At 36.3% G+C, this 17618-nt stretch overlaps 1 protein-coding gene across 1 annotated transcript in view; it reads right to left on the minus strand.

Annotated features, from left to right (window-relative positions):
* Nucleotides 1-77: 77 nt before the first annotated feature.
* The window catches only part of LOC123676947, a 67586-nt gene continuing 50045 nt past the window's right edge, over nt 78-17618 (minus strand). Inside the window, exons 3-6 of the mRNA XM_045613289.1 lie at nt 3738-3921; nt 3441-3638; nt 1403-2499; nt 78-374 (exon numbers count right to left, since the gene is read on the minus strand). Coding sequence (XP_045469245.1) covers nt 1403-2499; nt 3441-3638; nt 3738-3921 — 1479 coding nt within the window. The 3' untranslated portion in view covers nt 78-374. The remainder of the gene's footprint in view (nt 375-1402; nt 2500-3440; nt 3639-3737; nt 3922-17618) is intronic.

The raw sequence follows: 17618 nt of genomic DNA on the forward strand, positions 1-17618 counted from the left end.
TCGTTATTTCATGAAAATACCAATTTGACATTATGAACATAAATGTTTAATTCTAATTGCAAAGATGAGAGAAAAAATTTAAAAGTATGAAAGGTTTATTCAAAAATGTACAAGTTCTTCAATAAGTTCTGATATATTTACAAAATATTGAATAATACTGGTTGTAACTTTCAATTTCGAAGTTATAACTTAACTCTTAAAAATAGGTGAATTATATTCATTCACTTATATACAAAAACTTAAAAGATATGGTTCTAAATCAGAATTATCTTTCGAACAAGAATCTTCAATTTGGTAGTTGATAGAGATCTGAGAAATATCCTGGCGATAGATTGATTCTGGAAATAGCTTCTGATTCTCATTATGTACGAACGCTGAAAAAGAAAAATATATAAGTGAAAGATTTACACTAGATACAAATGAAAATTAGAACTATGCCAAGAAGAAATTATTGCCTTCATATTGATGTTTTGACATTGTGGGAATCTAACATCAAGAATGTAAAGGTGGCATGTTCGACACATATTTTCATATTATATGTTTTTAAAGAATAATCTGAATCAGTTGTCTATTCATGACACATTTTCATACTCCTTTTTCGAGATGTGAAACCTTAAATTTGGTATTTCTCTCAATCTTCTAATGGAAATTGGAAATTTTTTTTCAAATTCTCATAGCATCTGCATTTTCTTTACCAAAAATTGAAGATAATATTTCTTCTGGGAGTTACATTTCATACTCATATCACCTCTAGGCACACTACAGATTTTTAATTAGTGGCCAGTTTGATCGGTCTTCTGAATATAATGGAATAAAAGGCATTGGACGTCATCATAGACCTAACACCTTCTCTTCTTGTGATAGATATATTCATTAGATTCAGGGAAGCTACCGGTAGGTCTAAGATCTAAGAAATATCTGAGTCTTGGCAAATATATGATACGCCTCCTCTCTGGATGCCTTACAGAGCATTGCCACTTCATGATACTTAGCCTATAGCAAAAAAGGACGAGTGCAGATTCTGCCAGAAAGAAGAGACTCAAAATCGTCTGGTCACAGATGCGTCGTCATCACTAGCCAATGCAAAAAATGCTTCAGACAAGAATTATCCTTGAAGCCATTCCAGATACTGGAGATCACACGAAATCTGGAACTGGGGGGCGAGCTGTAGAGTACGACAACTGAGGGCTATATCAGCTCTGATGGCCAATAGGCCATAAGGTTAAAGTACTCTGAAACTCCCCTTGAAGCTACATCTACGTCTAGATATTTAAGTAGATCAGTCTGCGCACTTGCTTATCGTTCCATTTTATACAATAGACTGATCAAACTAGCGACCGAAATTTCAGTAGTTATGAATAGAATTAATACAACGTAATGAAACTCTTAGGGGAATACATACCTAAATATACTCCGAAATGAAGACCTTCTTCAAATCAGGTACACTTCCAGCATAATGAAAAGGTTGTCTGTCATTATTCTCGAAATTCTGTCGATGTACATATTTACAATTTTCAATCACCCAAGTACTTGCATTCGTGTTAGGCAAATACTCGACTGATTTGATTTTCTTTCCTATGGTATGGGTACAATCTGACAATTTGGAACCTGACCTCAATAACTTCTTATTCTTATTCTTTTCATTTCGATCTTCCAAACTCATACGAGAGTTAGAACGTTTCACTTCATGTTCACAATATTGTCGATCCTCCAAAAATGCTTGGAAGTTTTCTAGAGATCGTTTTGAGTGTACCCTCTTCAAAAAGGAGGAATTGGTATTTTTCGGGGCAAAGCTTTCCAAGCTTGTGTCACATCTTGAGTATTTGGCTAGAAGCAAATCATTGTTGAACTTTTCCAAATGGTTATTGATATTTTCTATCATTTTCTTTTCGTTGCTTGGATTGATCTGAGAGCTTTGATAGAAATGAAAGTCTTCATTAGCTTCAGTGGTAATAGAACAACTACTTCTAGAGCTCAAAGTATCGAAATTGGTTTGTACAACATTATCGTCGTATTCTTCGTCTGAACTTGAGTAGTCCAATATTTGTTCGTTACTTTGTTTGATCTTAAGTTTGTCATCAACTATCGTTAACAAAGGTTTACTACTATTACTCAAACCACTAGCACTCATCTTTATTTCACTCAAACTGTCTTCACTCTTACTCAATTTCATTCTATTCAGTCTAACCAAGTTTCTAGAGTTCTTCAATATTGAGTTGTTCAAACCAGAACTGACGTATACTGGATTTTCCTCGATGTTATTGATACCCAGACTCTCGTGGCTAATGGTGTTCCTCAGGGGGAGAGGTTGGAATACCATATTGTTCTGGTGGAGGGCATTAAGCTTCTGATTTATATAGTTGGGACTTAGATGGTGAAGGTTTGAATGGCTCGGGCATTGGTCAGTCTCACAGTTAGGACAGTTGAAGAGTGGCATATCTGGCCTCTTCAAGTGGGATGTGTGAAGTGATGGGTTGGAAGATGTGTCTAGTTTGATACCTGAAAATTATCATTACTCAATAATTCCATTTGTAAAATGGTCAAGTATTATTTTCTATTAATTCAAATACTATATTATGTGAACCACCAGAATTTCGGGAAAAGGGGATATCTATCAGGGATCCGTGTAGTTGTTATTTGTGTTTACGTCAGATGCAAGATTTGAGTTTAAGGGTGTAATATACCAATGCAATTTCAGCACTTATTAATTTCATTTCTTTTTTTTCGATATGTGGGTGATCAATTTCGATGTGTGAGTGTTCTTTGGAAAATCAAAAATGATTCCAAAAAACAATCAACTGCATTTCGCCAATTAATGATCTTTCTCGCTAAATTTTTAAGAAAAAAATAGTGGCGACAAGGAATTTTTTTAATAATTTTTTCCTGCAGAAAAATATTTTTTCGGAAAATCCTTTCTCATTTTCGATTGTCTAAATACGTAGTATTAAATGACTGTTTTCGGTTTGGTCCAAAAATGTACAGGGTGTTTATCAGATGACCATGAACTTGCAAAACTAAAATTCATCAAAAGTCAAGTTTGTCAAATTAAAACTCATATTTTTTTTTATTTCAGTCGATTATACGTATAGAAAAAAGGGGGGTTACTTGAGCAAACCCTATGAATGTTCTGAGGGTGATCGAAAGAGAACTTTAAATGAGAAAAAAGCACAAATTCTGTGGGGAGTAGTCTGTGACTTCCGGAAAACACAGAAAGAAACGAAAATTCGATATTTCGATCTAGATTTGATATGTCTTATATTGTAATTAATTGTTCGTCGCGGAAGTCACAAACTACTTCATTTTCTTCTCATTTGAAGTTCTTTCTCGATAACTCTTAAAATATTGATTGATATTGCTCATTAGCTATAAAAGGCCATAAAAAAATCAAAATTGTTATTATGAAATTTTTTTCATATCGAACTACTCAAAATGATATTCACCTCTTTGATCTTTGTTCCTGCGATAATTATGTATAACGGGTAATCTTCCATCAATGCTCGTATAAAGAGAGCCATTTGTTATTGGGAATCGATGTTCTACTGTTTGGAGTACCTTGATGTTCCTCTCTTGGGCAATTTGGACGATTTCGAGGCTTTGAGGCTGACTCCCAAATGGTCGAAACTTTCCATCTAACCCAACTATAACAAAATTCATCGTAATACACAGTGCACAATGGAAAATTGAATATCATAACCCATTAGGTTGAATGATATGTTATTATGTTGATTAGTACAAACCATGTGGAAGTTTCTCATCTAGGTGGCTCCCAGAACATTTGTAGGCATCTGATACCCAATTGCTGAATCGCGAATCGACCAAACCAAGTCCAATGGGAAGAAGAATATCTTGAAGGAGTCCTAACCAAAGTACCACTCCTGCAACTGGCCATGGGTAGATCAGTTGGGGACACAAACAGAGAATCTGAAATGAATTAGTTTATTAGAATATAAGCACAAACATTGTTGAATGAGAAATAGCGGATTTTCAAGGCAATTCTACGTTGTAGATATCAAGTGAACTTCGTCGAAGATAATAATGATAATAATAATAAAATTTATTTAGCAACCGGCTAGTACAAAAAATAGAAAATCAACACAACAATAATATAATTTCATTTCTCTGAAGTGGCTATTCAATCTTCCGCAGAATGCACCCAAAGATGGTGCCGTCTTAATTTTCTCTGGGAGACCATTATACAAATGAACACCCTCATAGAACAAGGACTTCTATAAAGAAGTTGTTCTCACTGTGCAGATATTGAAGTTTTTTGTTGATCTAATATTGTAGTCATAAAAATTTCCTCTTCTTTCTAAGAAATCTTTCAGAAATCGTGGTACAAGATGTACAAGCTCCATCTTGTAAATTAGGGTTAGATTGGCCTTCTTGATATTTTTTTCCACAGATAACCTGTTCAATTCATTATGCATGACTACTACAGGTGTGAACTTACTACATCTTAGGATTATTCTTATGGATTTATTCTGTTGAACTTGAAGTCTACTTATATCTCCTTGTGTACATGATATCAGCAGTGCAGAACAATAATTAAAATGGGGCATAAGGATTGTTTTGAAGACCTGTCTCCTGGTCCACTCCGACAAAAATGCAGAAATACGAGCAAAAAATGATTTCCTGCACATATAGTCAATGTGCAGAGAAAAACTCAACTGCGGATCCAATACAACACCCAGATATTTAATCTCTGAGACATAATCTATATTCTCTTCATCAGATATTACAGGTATATGTAATCATATTCTAAAATTCAGATTTTTTCTAGATAGATGGGTGACAGCCATCTCGATTTTCATCCCAAAGCTATGAGAGGGCAATTAATTTCTCCAAAACCACCTCCCCTTCGGTCTACTGCCATCAATTGAGAAAATCTCCCACTGATATTAAAGTATTTACCTGTTAAAACTTAGGAAAGGTAATATTTCAAAAAAATTCAAAGGAAACTACCAACTTTTCATTCATTGAGATAAGAGGAAAAATAATTCGATTTGGAATTCGTTACTTAGGGCCGTTTTGCGGAGGGATCGACTTGCTCAAATCCTTTAGATTTTAGAACCAATGAACAGAGCCGTATCTAGGTACTATTGCGCCTGTGGCAATATATTAGACAGCGCCCCTCATTTTCGAAGATTTTTTTTCATCCATTATATTTTCTTATAGTATTTTTTGTTCATAACTTAAGTCCTAAATATTAGTTTTACTGGTCATTTTAGGCTTAGTACGCAAATTCTAGGGAAGGCTAGCAATATTTTCAATGTTTCCATTCGTCGGCATCGTTCGTTGCGAGGTGTATACATTTGGGATTCACGGCTTGACTTGATATTCAAGTTACTTGGCTTGGCTTGACTTGAAATCAAGTCAAGTTCAAGTCAACTAATAGTTTTTCAATCTCAAGTCGAGTAAAGTATTTATTTATGAAGTACTTGAATTCTATCAGGTGATTTGGTTTTTAGCATTTTGCAGTGTCACATCAAAAATAAAATAATGAAATGAGAAGGAACCTTGCAAAAAGCACATTCATTTATTAAACTATTTCGTATAAAAGAACCAGAAATATCAACAATTTTAAAATGGGCAACCAAAATTTAATCACTATAAATAATAATAATAACAATATAAAAAATACAATTTCTTAATATTTAGAAACCTTCAAGCACTGTTTGATTACATAATTTGGCTTTTAGGTTTTGCTAGCTTAACGTTGAGCTAGCCGAAGCCGCGATTTCTCCGACAATAGAGCGGAAAAAAATTTCAATAATAATAATAATATAATAATAATAATAATAATGTTTATTCAACATAAATAAACATGGTGAGTTACAGAGGTTTTTAATTCTAAAATTAACTACCTGTGCGTAACTATAAATTAACATTTTCTCTTATTTTTAACCTGTGGTTGTACACAACTAAACTTATTTTCTAATCAACCCTGATATGGAACAACACAAGACAAATACACATCAAAATATGTCTTATCTGGTAATATATGTCTAATCGGGTTATATATGTCAATAGGATAATATATTAGGCTGAAATTATGGCCAAAAATAAATCTTAAGTTCCAAAAGTGGTTCTGCTAGATTGATTGGGGTAAGCAATAAATATCGCAAATCAAGTCAAGTTCAAGTATGTATGTAATATTTCACGAGCTTGATTTTCAAGTCAAGTAGTTAGTTAAAATATCAAACTACTTGGTTTGATGAATCCTTAGAATACATGAAAACTGAGTTGTGATCTTTCGAATTATTTCGCCTGGTGCTTCAATATTTTTTCTCTTGATATTTTTGGGCGCCCCTGCGGACCTTGCGCCCGTGGCAAGTGCCACCTTTGCCACGCCCTAGATACGGCACTGCCAATGAAATCCAATAATATAAAAAATACAAGTTTTTATTTGAGGGAGGGTAGTTCAACAAGTCTTGAATGGTGAATGAAGCCAATATATAGTGCTCATATAATGAGTCGGCTCAAATAATAGTTAGAATAGTAACATAACATACACACATCGACAAAAGTGTTGGCACCACCTAGGTTTCTCAAGAAATGAACAATCTACGTTCTGGAAATGAGATCAATATTTTCCTCTATTTCAACTGCCATATATTTGATAGCAAATCTTCGTTTGTTACTCTTTGCTTTATGTAGGATGAGACAAACTAGGAACAAATGAGAAATTTGTCGATTATTTATTTTTGATTAATTATAGTTATTTCACAACTGAATCCAAATTCAATAGTCTGTATTACCTCCTCTTCTTTCGATCAACTGCCCATTACGCCTAGGCATTCCACGAATCAAGTCATTAATGAAATTTTCAGGCATTTCGTTCCATTCTTCCTGAAGGGCTAAACTCAATTTCTGAGTGTTGGCGATTGAATTGCTCTCCGTAAGTAATCACATACGTGCTCAATTGGATTCATGTCTGCTGAGTTTGCTGGCCAGTTCATTATTTTTGTTCTCCTGAAGAATGTTTTGAATCCTTTGTTTGCTGTGTGGTGGGGCGTTATCGAGGGCGTTATCATTCTGATGAATGAAATTATCCACAAAATCGTTGCGCAGAGGATCAATGATTGGTTCAATGAAGTTTTTTACGTTGATGGCACCAGTCATTGATCCTTTCAAAGATAATAAGAGGGGTACGGCGACCGAATATTATACCCCTCAGCACATTATTGATGCGCCTTGAAAGGGCATAACTTCCCGGGCGAAATTGAGTCGCTCAAGTTTGCCAGGATTTCTCCAAACCCTTTTCCGTCGACTATCACTTAGCAGCCAAGCTATCCTACTACAAAAGAGAAGATTACAAATGGAGGAAAAATTATCAATTGACGGCAACGAAGTTGAATGGCAAAAAGAAGCAAAATACCTAGGTGTGATCATGAATGCGGGACTAACGTGGAAACAACATGTTAAGTATGCGGTGGATAAAAACCAACAAAGCGATGAACCGTCTATACCCAAACATCGGAAGAAGAAGCCGAATGGACATAAACACCAAACTCAGGATAATTAAAACCGTTGCCAGACCCCAACTCACGTACGGCTCAGTGGCTTGGGGATACGCGGCAAAGAACCACATCAAGCGAAGTCAATCAACGGAAGATAAATATCTAAGATGGGCAATAGATGTCCCTTGGTTTGTTAGAAACATCCAAATCCACAGAGACCTAAAATGGGACAGAATGACTGACTTCATGAAGGAAAAAGCCGAAAGAATATTCGAAAAATTGATAGAACATCCCAACGAAGAATTGAGAAGGTTAATTGGTTACGACCCTGCCGAAGATGCAAGAAGAATGAGAATATACCGCAAAAGACCCAGGGATCAATTACGAAACGATGACCTTAATATATAGGAAACTCAGGAAAACACATCAAATTGAAGAAACAATCCGAATAAAATGGACTCCCGAATAACCCAGCACAATAGTGTGCAAGTAGAAATTTATACCACCAAGAGATAAATGGTTTATACTTTATAGGCTTTATGCCCGAAACCTAAGAAGCAGCCAGGATGAGCCAGGACCCTCACACTTGTTCTTCTTGCCTTAAATTTGAGGAATGCAACCGTCTCCTTATGATACTGGTATAGAGACTACCCATTTGTAGGTTCTCGAAAAATTACTTTGAAGAGCTGTAACGATTCCTTCGAGTGAAATTTGCGATATGATTGTCTTTCCTTGCACCTGTTGCTCTGGGTCGACCAGGCACCGGTCTCCGGGCAACGCTGCCGGTTTCCAGGAAAAGGGCTACTATGCGCCTAACTGAAGTTCGTGGAATATTCAAACGTTACGCAATCTGGTGGTTCGACAAAGTTTATTGATGTAGGGCTACTATTCTTGCCTGGTCAAACTGAGAAATTGGATGTCTCGGCATTTTCCACCGAATATTCTCAATACTACCTACAATTCTCTTTATTCGCTGAAAACTGATTAACTTCGAATACACCTGTATTGTCTCTAACAAGAAACATTTTTGCTGGCTTATTGTTTTCATTTAAGTGATAATATAGTTACGTTTCTCTACCTAAAAAATTGTCATATTACATTCAACAAGTAAAGGGTGTTTTTTTTAGAGCTATAGAACTTTAAATTGCAATGAAACAACGATGGATCATTCGATTGACATGAATTTTATTTATCCGCAAGATAATCTTGTGGCATTACGTTTTAAATATGATTTCTGGAATACGACCGCCACGGCTGGCTCGGATGTAGTCCAATTTTCGATTATTTTTTCCAACATTTTTGGCCGTATATCGGCAATAACACGGCGAATGTTGTCTTCCAAATGGCCAAGGGTTTGTGGCTACCCGCATAGACCAATGACTTTACATAGCCCCCACAGAAAGTAGACTAGCGGTGTTAAATCACAAGATCTTGGAGGCCAATTCAAAGGCCCAAAACGTGAAATTAGGCGGTCACCAAACGTGCCTTTCAATAAATCGATTGTGGCACGAGCTGTGTGACATGTTGCGCCGTCTTGTTGGAACCACAGCTCCTGGACATCATGGTTGTTTAATTCAGGAATGAAAAAAATAGTAATCATGGCTCTATACCGATCACCATTGACTGTAACGTTCTGGACATCATAATTTCTGAAGAAGTACGGACCAATGATTCCACCAGCCCATAAAGCGCACCAAACAGTCAGTTTTTCTGGATGTAACGTTGTTTTGACATACACTTGAGGATTAGCTTCACTCCAAATGCGGCAGTTTTGTTTGTTGACGTAGCCATTCAACCAGAAGTGCGCTTCATCGCTAAACAAAATTCGCTTATGAAAATCGGGAACAACGGCAATCTCATTTTGGGCACATTCGACGAATCTACGCCTCACTTGATGATCGTTTGGCTTCAATTCTTGTACGAGTTGGCTTTTGTAAGCACGCAAACCAAGATTCTTCCGTAAAATCTTCCATGAAGTGGATGGACACAGGTCCAATTCCTGTGCTCGATGGCGGATAGACTCATTCGGGTCTTCCTCAATGCTACGCTCTACAGCAGAAATAGCTTCTTCTATACGCACCGTACGGCGTAGGGGATGAGAGTTATCAATAAGAGTAAACGTGGTGCGAAAACGTTCCATGGTTAATCGAATTAACTGCTCTGATGGACGATTTTGTCGACGTAGTGCGCGATACGTATTCCGCACAGAACCATTATTTTCGAAATAAAATTTCACTATTTGCAAGCGTTGTTCAGGCGTAAGTCTATTCATGATAAATTGCCGAACCAAACTGAGAATAAATCACTTGACAGCTGTCAAATCGGTAGCTATCTTGAACAGTTATGCCAACTCAAAGTTATATACCTCGAAAAAAAACACCCTTTAGTAACGATTCTCCACCCAAAAAATTGTCGTATTACATTCAACAAGTACTTTCGACGATATGTGTATTTCTGTTAGAATAAAGAGCTGAAGATTCGAACCAGCAACCTCTTAGTATCAAGCTAGCATTGTCTATGCTGCAAGAAACAATACAAGAAGCGTTGAGTTTTCTCGAATTCGATAATTATAATACTAGCACTGGAGAAATGGTATAATACACGTTACAACATTAATCAACTACTCTTATTAACTACATATTACTATCATAAGAAAATATAGGCTCTTGCATAACTACCAACCAAAGTATTTTATTTCGCAAATCATCAATATGAAGGAATCGAAATAACGTTATTTACGTAGAAATCTATCCAGCAATACCCACCCATAAAATTGCTGTTACACATACTGAAATCATCGCATCTCGCGTAACTGTAGGTAGGTATTACATTTGTTTAATACTGGGATTTTCTTTTGATGCATCTTTCTGATGCATATCAAACGTCGGAAAATATTTCGATGTGAAGTGGAGCATAGAATTATGCATCTGTTCTTCTTTGAAAGTGACTTACTGGTGTTGATGTGTGATCATTACGATCAGACAACAATGGATGAGTGAATCCATATTTTAGAATTTCAGAGCATCTGTAGGTATATCTGTAAGTAGGTAATGGAGATTTCAAAATTGTATGGAATTTAGTGTCCAATAAATATCCAGTAGATTTTTATATTACTCAATCTGTTGTATTTCTACCTTGAACCCATATTGTGCGATTCACGGCGATGGCATATTAGACTTTTGTGGAAAACTAATCAAAATTTTGTTCTGAAAATTTGCTTATTGGGATTTGAGACAATGATCCTTCTCCCTAAAATATTTTCAGATGTGTATTTATTGATACTTTTTCAGCAGGGGCGCCAAAAAATTCTTTGCTTCAGGCGTCAAAATTGCTCGCGCCGGCCCTGTTAAAATGCATTAACTACTTGACAATTCGCATTTAGACTCATTTCATTGACTCGAAGTGTGGCACTTAGTGAAGGGGCTCGTTTGATATGGTTTTTTATGTTTTTTTGAGGGTAAATATTAGATGTACAACTTTGCTTCCGCCGTTTTGCAATAAATGGCTGCAGCGGTAGTCGAAATAAATAGATCATCAATGTCGTGCCATAAGCTTAGGTATTCGTGAACATAACGCCATCGTAATATTAGTCGATTTGTGTCTACATCATAAAGTAATTCTCGATTAAACATGTTAGCTAACGAGACAAATTCTCGTCATTTGCGGGAGGTTTTAATTTTCTGCTCAAATTTGAAGAACTTTTGCGGCTGAGGCTCATCGAATGCTCTCATATACCTATGATGAGGCCGCTGTTAGTGGAAGAACGTACCGGGAGTGGTCTGAACGCTTCAAGAACGGTGATTTTGACGTCGAAGGCGGTGGTATAGGAAAGGTGAATATGCAGAATTACAGGGATTACCTGATCAAAACTCGTGTCAAAAGCAACAAGAATTGTCAGGATCATTGAGAGTGACGCAACAAGCCATTTCAAGACGGCTGATAGTTATGGAAATGATTCAGAAACAAGGAAATTGGGTACCGTACGAGTTGAAGTCGGGAGATATTGAACGGCGTCTGTTTGCTCGTGAACAGCTGCTTGACGGCAAAAACGGAAGGGATTTCTGAATCCCATTATGACTGGATACCAAAAATGAGTTCATTACGATAATTCCAAGCGCAGAAAATCATGGAGATATCTAGGCCATGCTTCCACGTCGACGGCTAAACCAAATATTCACGGTTCCAAGGTCATGCACATTATTTGGTAGGACCAGCTCGACGTGGTGTATTATGGGTTGTTAAAACAATCTTAAACAATCATAGGCGATCGTTGTCGAACGCAATTAATGCGTTTGAGCCGAGCATTGAAAAACAAACGGCCGCAATACAACGAGGGACATGATAAAGTGATTTTACAGCATTAAAATGATCGACCCTATGTTGTGAAAGTGGTCAAGACATACTTGGAAACATTGAAATGGGAAATCTTATCACACCTGCCATATTCTCCAGACGTCGCTCCCTCGGACTATCATTTGTTTCGATCAATGGCACATGGCCAGACTGACCAGAACTTCCGGTATTATGAAGAAATGAAAAATTGGATCGACTCGTAGATCGCTTCGAAAGATGACCAGTTTTTAAAAAGGGAAATTTGTAAGCTGCCCGAAAGAAGGGAAAAAGTAGTGTATAATGAGTTTTTTACAATAAAGCCTCGAATTTCAGAAAAAACGGAGGAAGAAAAGTTGTACGCTCATGTAGATAAATAAAGCATTTTCAGTCATTCGTGAAATAACCTGTATAAGTTTAAATTCTGTTAGAGGAAGGTATAAATGGAACCTTTTTGATGCATTTGGAACTTCTATAATCCATTCAAACCCTTCAATCCGACAAACGTAGATATCGATTCATCCCATTATTACAGCAACGAAGTAATCTTGAGGTAGGTAATCTATGAATTGCGTTCCACCAACTTGAAATTCAGCGATAAGAAAATCGTTTTGATCGGAATCCACTCAACACAAATGGACTCAAAAGTGGGTAGACACGATACGGTATTTCTTCAACTGTTGTTGAGATCAGTCAAGTTTGACACGAAGCAATCCTAACGTAATTAGATTGTTTCATTACGTAACTGAAAACGCAATTATCAGATGAGGAAAACCTCTTCTTCCAGAGAAAATCCTTTGATAGATCTTTGTGAAGTCGACCAAAATTGAAAAAAGTTCATGTAGTGATTTTCGTTACCAGAAGTAATTTTTTATTTCAAAGTTTGGAAACAAGTCATTGATTCAACAATTATATTCACATTCCTCGTGGAAAAAATTCAAATAAATTATTTCATATGTCCGTTTTTATTAACAAAATGTATGAATATATTAATTTAAAAATCATTTCTTCCATTGGGAAATAATGTGGACATAAGAAGTTTAATCTCTGCAGAAATATAATTATATTTAAACGACATAAGCTACATCTCCATTGTGTAACAAGGTCGTGGCTGTTAAGCATGAAGAACATACGCTTTATATTTGTCAATTTTTTGTCGATTGTATATCATTCTCAAGATTAAATATACTTTATCAGTTTGTAGACAGCAGATTAACTGAAGTGGTCGAAAGAGTTATTAAAATTTCATGGATCTTCTAGTGAATACTGAATTGAACATATTAAAACCATTAGTGTCTTACAAACGGTTAATGTTTCATAACTTATTTTGCGAGTATTCATATTGAAGAATATCAACCAATTAATTTTTTCGAACCTTATCATAATTCTGGAATCATAAAGGAGAAATAGTTACATACTGTATATGAGAGTTTTATGTTTGGTTTTATTCCAATCCAAAAGTTCGTTATGAAACCCCACAAATATATTCGAAAAGAAGAATCAATGCCAAGTTTCAATATATTTATGTGCCAAATATTTTAAGTGAAGCTATTGACAATCGATGTATTTTTCATGGAAAATCAGTGTCAAAGGAAGCACTTTGTCTTTAAATTGATGAGTAATAAAAAAACTCTGTTGTTAGAGTTGATAGTTTGAAATACCTATTTGATCGCAATATAGTACACAGTACCTAGTTTCGTACAGTAAGGTTTGGCAATTCATCACGAATGGTTAAACGCTAGAGCAAAGTTTCCAAATTGTGGAAATTCACTTGGAAAAAAATAAATCTGTTCGCGAAATTCATAGAGTACTTTATCCTTTTCATTGTAAATATAAATAGCCTAGTGATAAAGCAATTCTTACAGTTATTGATCGCTTTCGCAATAATTTTACTGTTCTCTATTCAAAACCATCACAACAACAAGTCAAAGAAATGTGCGTACCGAAGAGAATATTGCTGCTGTAGCACAAAGTGTTGAATATGACGCCGAAATGTCGATGCATCGCCGTTCTCAACTTGTTAGCCCTTTATCCAGGCAAATTTCACGTGAAAATCTTACCTATAAAATACAGCTCCTGCAAGAATTAAAGCCAAATGATCATCAGGTACGACACATTTTTGCTGATTGGGCTAATTTGAAACTGGCCACAGAATACAGATGAACTTTTTTACCGAAAAATTGTGTAATGGAGCTCATTTATGGTTGAATGGCTTCGTGAATAAGCAATATTGCCATATATGAAACAAAGACAATCATTAAGCCATTAACAAATCACCATTATATCCATTAAAATTGACTGTTTGATGCGATTTACACGCTGGCGGCATCGTCGGTTCTTATTTCTTTCGAAAATAAGAAAAAGCTGCGGTTAGGGTGAATGACAAGCATTATCGAGCCACGCTAACTGATTTTTGTTTCCAAAAATTAATCAGCTAAAGACGGCGCTAATTGCCATACAGCGCGCTAAACGCTTCTCGATTACTTTTCATGGGGCTAACTGACAAAGATACTGCAAAATCCAGAAGGAGCTGTTTAAATTAATTTTTTTTTTCTTTGTAAAACATAGATAGTACCCCTAGCGAAAAGTAGGTGATTGAAATTTGAAGGAAGAAAGGAAGGGTTTGCAATTTTTTTCAATAAATTTGTTGAAAATGTGTTTACCCACCGTGATTATCTATGCACTCCCCAACACGTCTCAGCATTGATGCAATAAGATGGTTTTATTTCTTCTTGAAGGATATCAAGATATCAAGGATATCATCCCAAGCTATCTGTACTTCAGGTCTCAGAACCGCCAAAGTCCGTGGGCGCTGGGGTAAATGTCCAAGGCTTCTACCGGTGATGTCCCAAACATGCTCTATGGGCGAAAGATCAGGGGATCTGGGCTGCCATGGCAAAAGATTCACATGGGTCGCTTCGAAAAAGTTTAAACTAACTCTGGCAACATGAAGTATGGTATTATCACTATTTCTTGAAGGTCCCCAGCACTGTCATGTAACCTCGAATAAAAACTGAAGGTGACCTACTTGCATTTGCAATAGCACCCCATACCATATGTCTGGTGTTTATGACGCTCAACATCAAACTGAGGTTCACGTCTTTCTCCCCGACGTTGTATAATCCTTCTTTGGGCATCCTGTGCACCGAAGTAGAGTCGAGATTCATCAGAAAAGATGACCTGATGCCATTCCACATTGCAATGTTGACGTTCTTTGCACCATTGTAATCGATGCCGGCGATGCTCAACCGTCAGAGGTACCACAAGATGAGGTCAATAATGCTGCAGTCCAAAAGAGCCTATCCGGCGTTAAGCCGTTCGGACAGTTACAGGATGGCCTTGCTCTTATAACCACTCATCAGCCAAAGTTCGAGTTATTGCAAATTGGTCTCCAATGGCCATAAGTCTTAGACGTCGATCTTGAACTTCAATTGTGCCCCTTCGACATCCGGTGCCTACCCTTCTTCGATTTTGGGCATTATCAAACCACGCTTGACAACATCTCATAACACTAGTGGGATTTCTGTTCGTACCGTTAGCGAATTCTCGAAATGACAACCCCGCCTCCCGTAGACCAATAATTCGACATCTCTCAAATTAACTTAGCTGGCGATAAATCCCGCGTACACGTGCTCTAGGCATTTTAACAACAACTAAACATCGATTTTGGATCTCCTCGAACATCTGATCTGTTGTAAAATTCAAAAAAACTTGCAAAAAACGAATACAATATTTAGATAACAAAAATTGTTTACATGAAAAAACCGATTCTCTCGATTCTCGATTTTTTCTCCAAATTCATTAAATAAAACAAAAATTCAAACAGCTCCTTCTGGGTGTTGCAGTTTCTTTGTCAGTTAGTATATCTACCTATTATAATTAAAATTCATTCCAACATTTTTTCAGTCTTGTATTATTATTTCAAGTTCTCTTGAATTAACACCCGTTAGATCTACATTCAATTCGATCAAATTAAAAAGTTGGTGCAATAACTGGAAAAATTCTGAAGCCGTCTGCTCTCACAAATCGATTTCTTCACGAAAATATTTGAAAGAAAAATTTTGGAAGAAACCTTCGAAAACATTAAAGTCAATAACATAGAATATAATGTTTATGTTGTCAAAAAGTGAAGATTATTTCTCGGTGTAACGCTTCCAACGTCGCTGAGTATAGCTTGCGATCAAAATTGATTAACCTTATATGTATTTATCGGATTCAACTCAACTGTAGAAATTGCAAATGGAAAAATCTTAATCGAAATTACTTGGATTAATATGTTCATGGTTCCTTATGGAAGGTCAGGTTGCAACCGAAAGGAATACGATGAATCTATTTGTAAAGCTTTCCTTATTTCGCCTTCATGCCTTAAATCTTATCGTGACTGACATGGAACGATTGATAATTTCATGAACGAATCCAAACTCATTTAATATTAATGCATTACCTTTACCATAAACTTGCACACTGTCCAGATCTAAATAGACTCCGTGGAATTAGATATTCGAAATATACTGCTAAATAAGTTAAGGAAGACATTTTTAGGGTTTTTCAAGAGTTTCAATTTTTTTTTATCAATGTTCTTAATATGTGAAATCCAAAGGTTTACTCATTTATCTAACTCATTCTTTTGTCCATTTGTATCACAGTTTCAGGTGAAAACTTATTTGTAATGAATCAATTCAAAAAATTGAAAAATGAAGTTCATTGAGGCGTAGGGCCTCCTCGAGCATAAATCACAGTCTCAATAACGCCTTTACATATTTTCGATCACATTGTTGAATTAGCCTTGATCAAACCCCATCTGAGTTTTTGAAGTGTATATAAAATTGGCTGATGAACATCCGAAGCTCTTTGTAGCTGATCCCAAGCGTACTCAATGAGTTTGAGGTCTGGCGACCGAGGCGGCTGGGCCAAATGCGGAATACCATGGATTTCCAGAGGTTCATCACCAAAGGAAGGATAGGTCCATACCCAAACATGTCGACTATTCGAAAATACAGACCTCCATTGATCGTTCCAATTCACGTGCTCATTGGCCCATTTCAATCGCAGTCACATATAATTTTGAGTTTTTCCAACAAGCTTCTTCTCTATAAGTCCGGCCGGTCATGTATAGGGTACAAACACAGTGGAAGCCGGTAACCTGCTTACCGGTAGCCGGTACCGACCGGCGCTGGTAAGCTTTATAAATTATTCTATAATAATGAATTAGCGGTAACACAGTGCAAGCCGGTTGAAACTTGTCGGCGCTGGCAATCGGCTCCGGCTGCTTTGTCGGAATTGCAATTTAGTTCTTTCAAGCCGATTGACCTGCGCCGACTGTGTTGTGAAAATGAATGTCGACGCTCTCATTGCCGAAGTATACAAAAGGAGTGCAATGTGGAATAAAAATCATAAGTTACATAGTAACCGAAATATTAGCATTTAGATGTCGTGTTCAAGAATTGGTCAATGATTCAATTTATTACTGACCGGAAGTACATACATTCCCAAATACTTCGTCAAATTCATGTTCAAATTCTTCAGGCCAGAATATTTTTTCAGATAACAATTCTTCGGTATTGAATTTATCAATAACAGATTATATAGATTTATAAGTTATGTGAGGATTCATAAATAAAATATTTTAAATCAGAATCTACAACCTCTGAAAGTTTATTGGTTCTTCATTAACCCATATAAATTATCTTTTTTTAATCTTACCTATCATCCTACGATAAATTTTGTAATATAACTTACATTAAGTGGGGTCTATCCCATTTCAGCGATCATTTAAATAATTATTAATTAGCACGCATTATTTTACGCTGAAGACCATCGATTTATATG

Source organism: Harmonia axyridis, chromosome 3, assembly GCF_914767665.1.
Source record: "Harmonia axyridis chromosome 3, icHarAxyr1.1, whole genome shotgun sequence".
Classification (NCBI taxonomy): domain Eukaryota; kingdom Metazoa; phylum Arthropoda; class Insecta; order Coleoptera; family Coccinellidae; genus Harmonia; species Harmonia axyridis.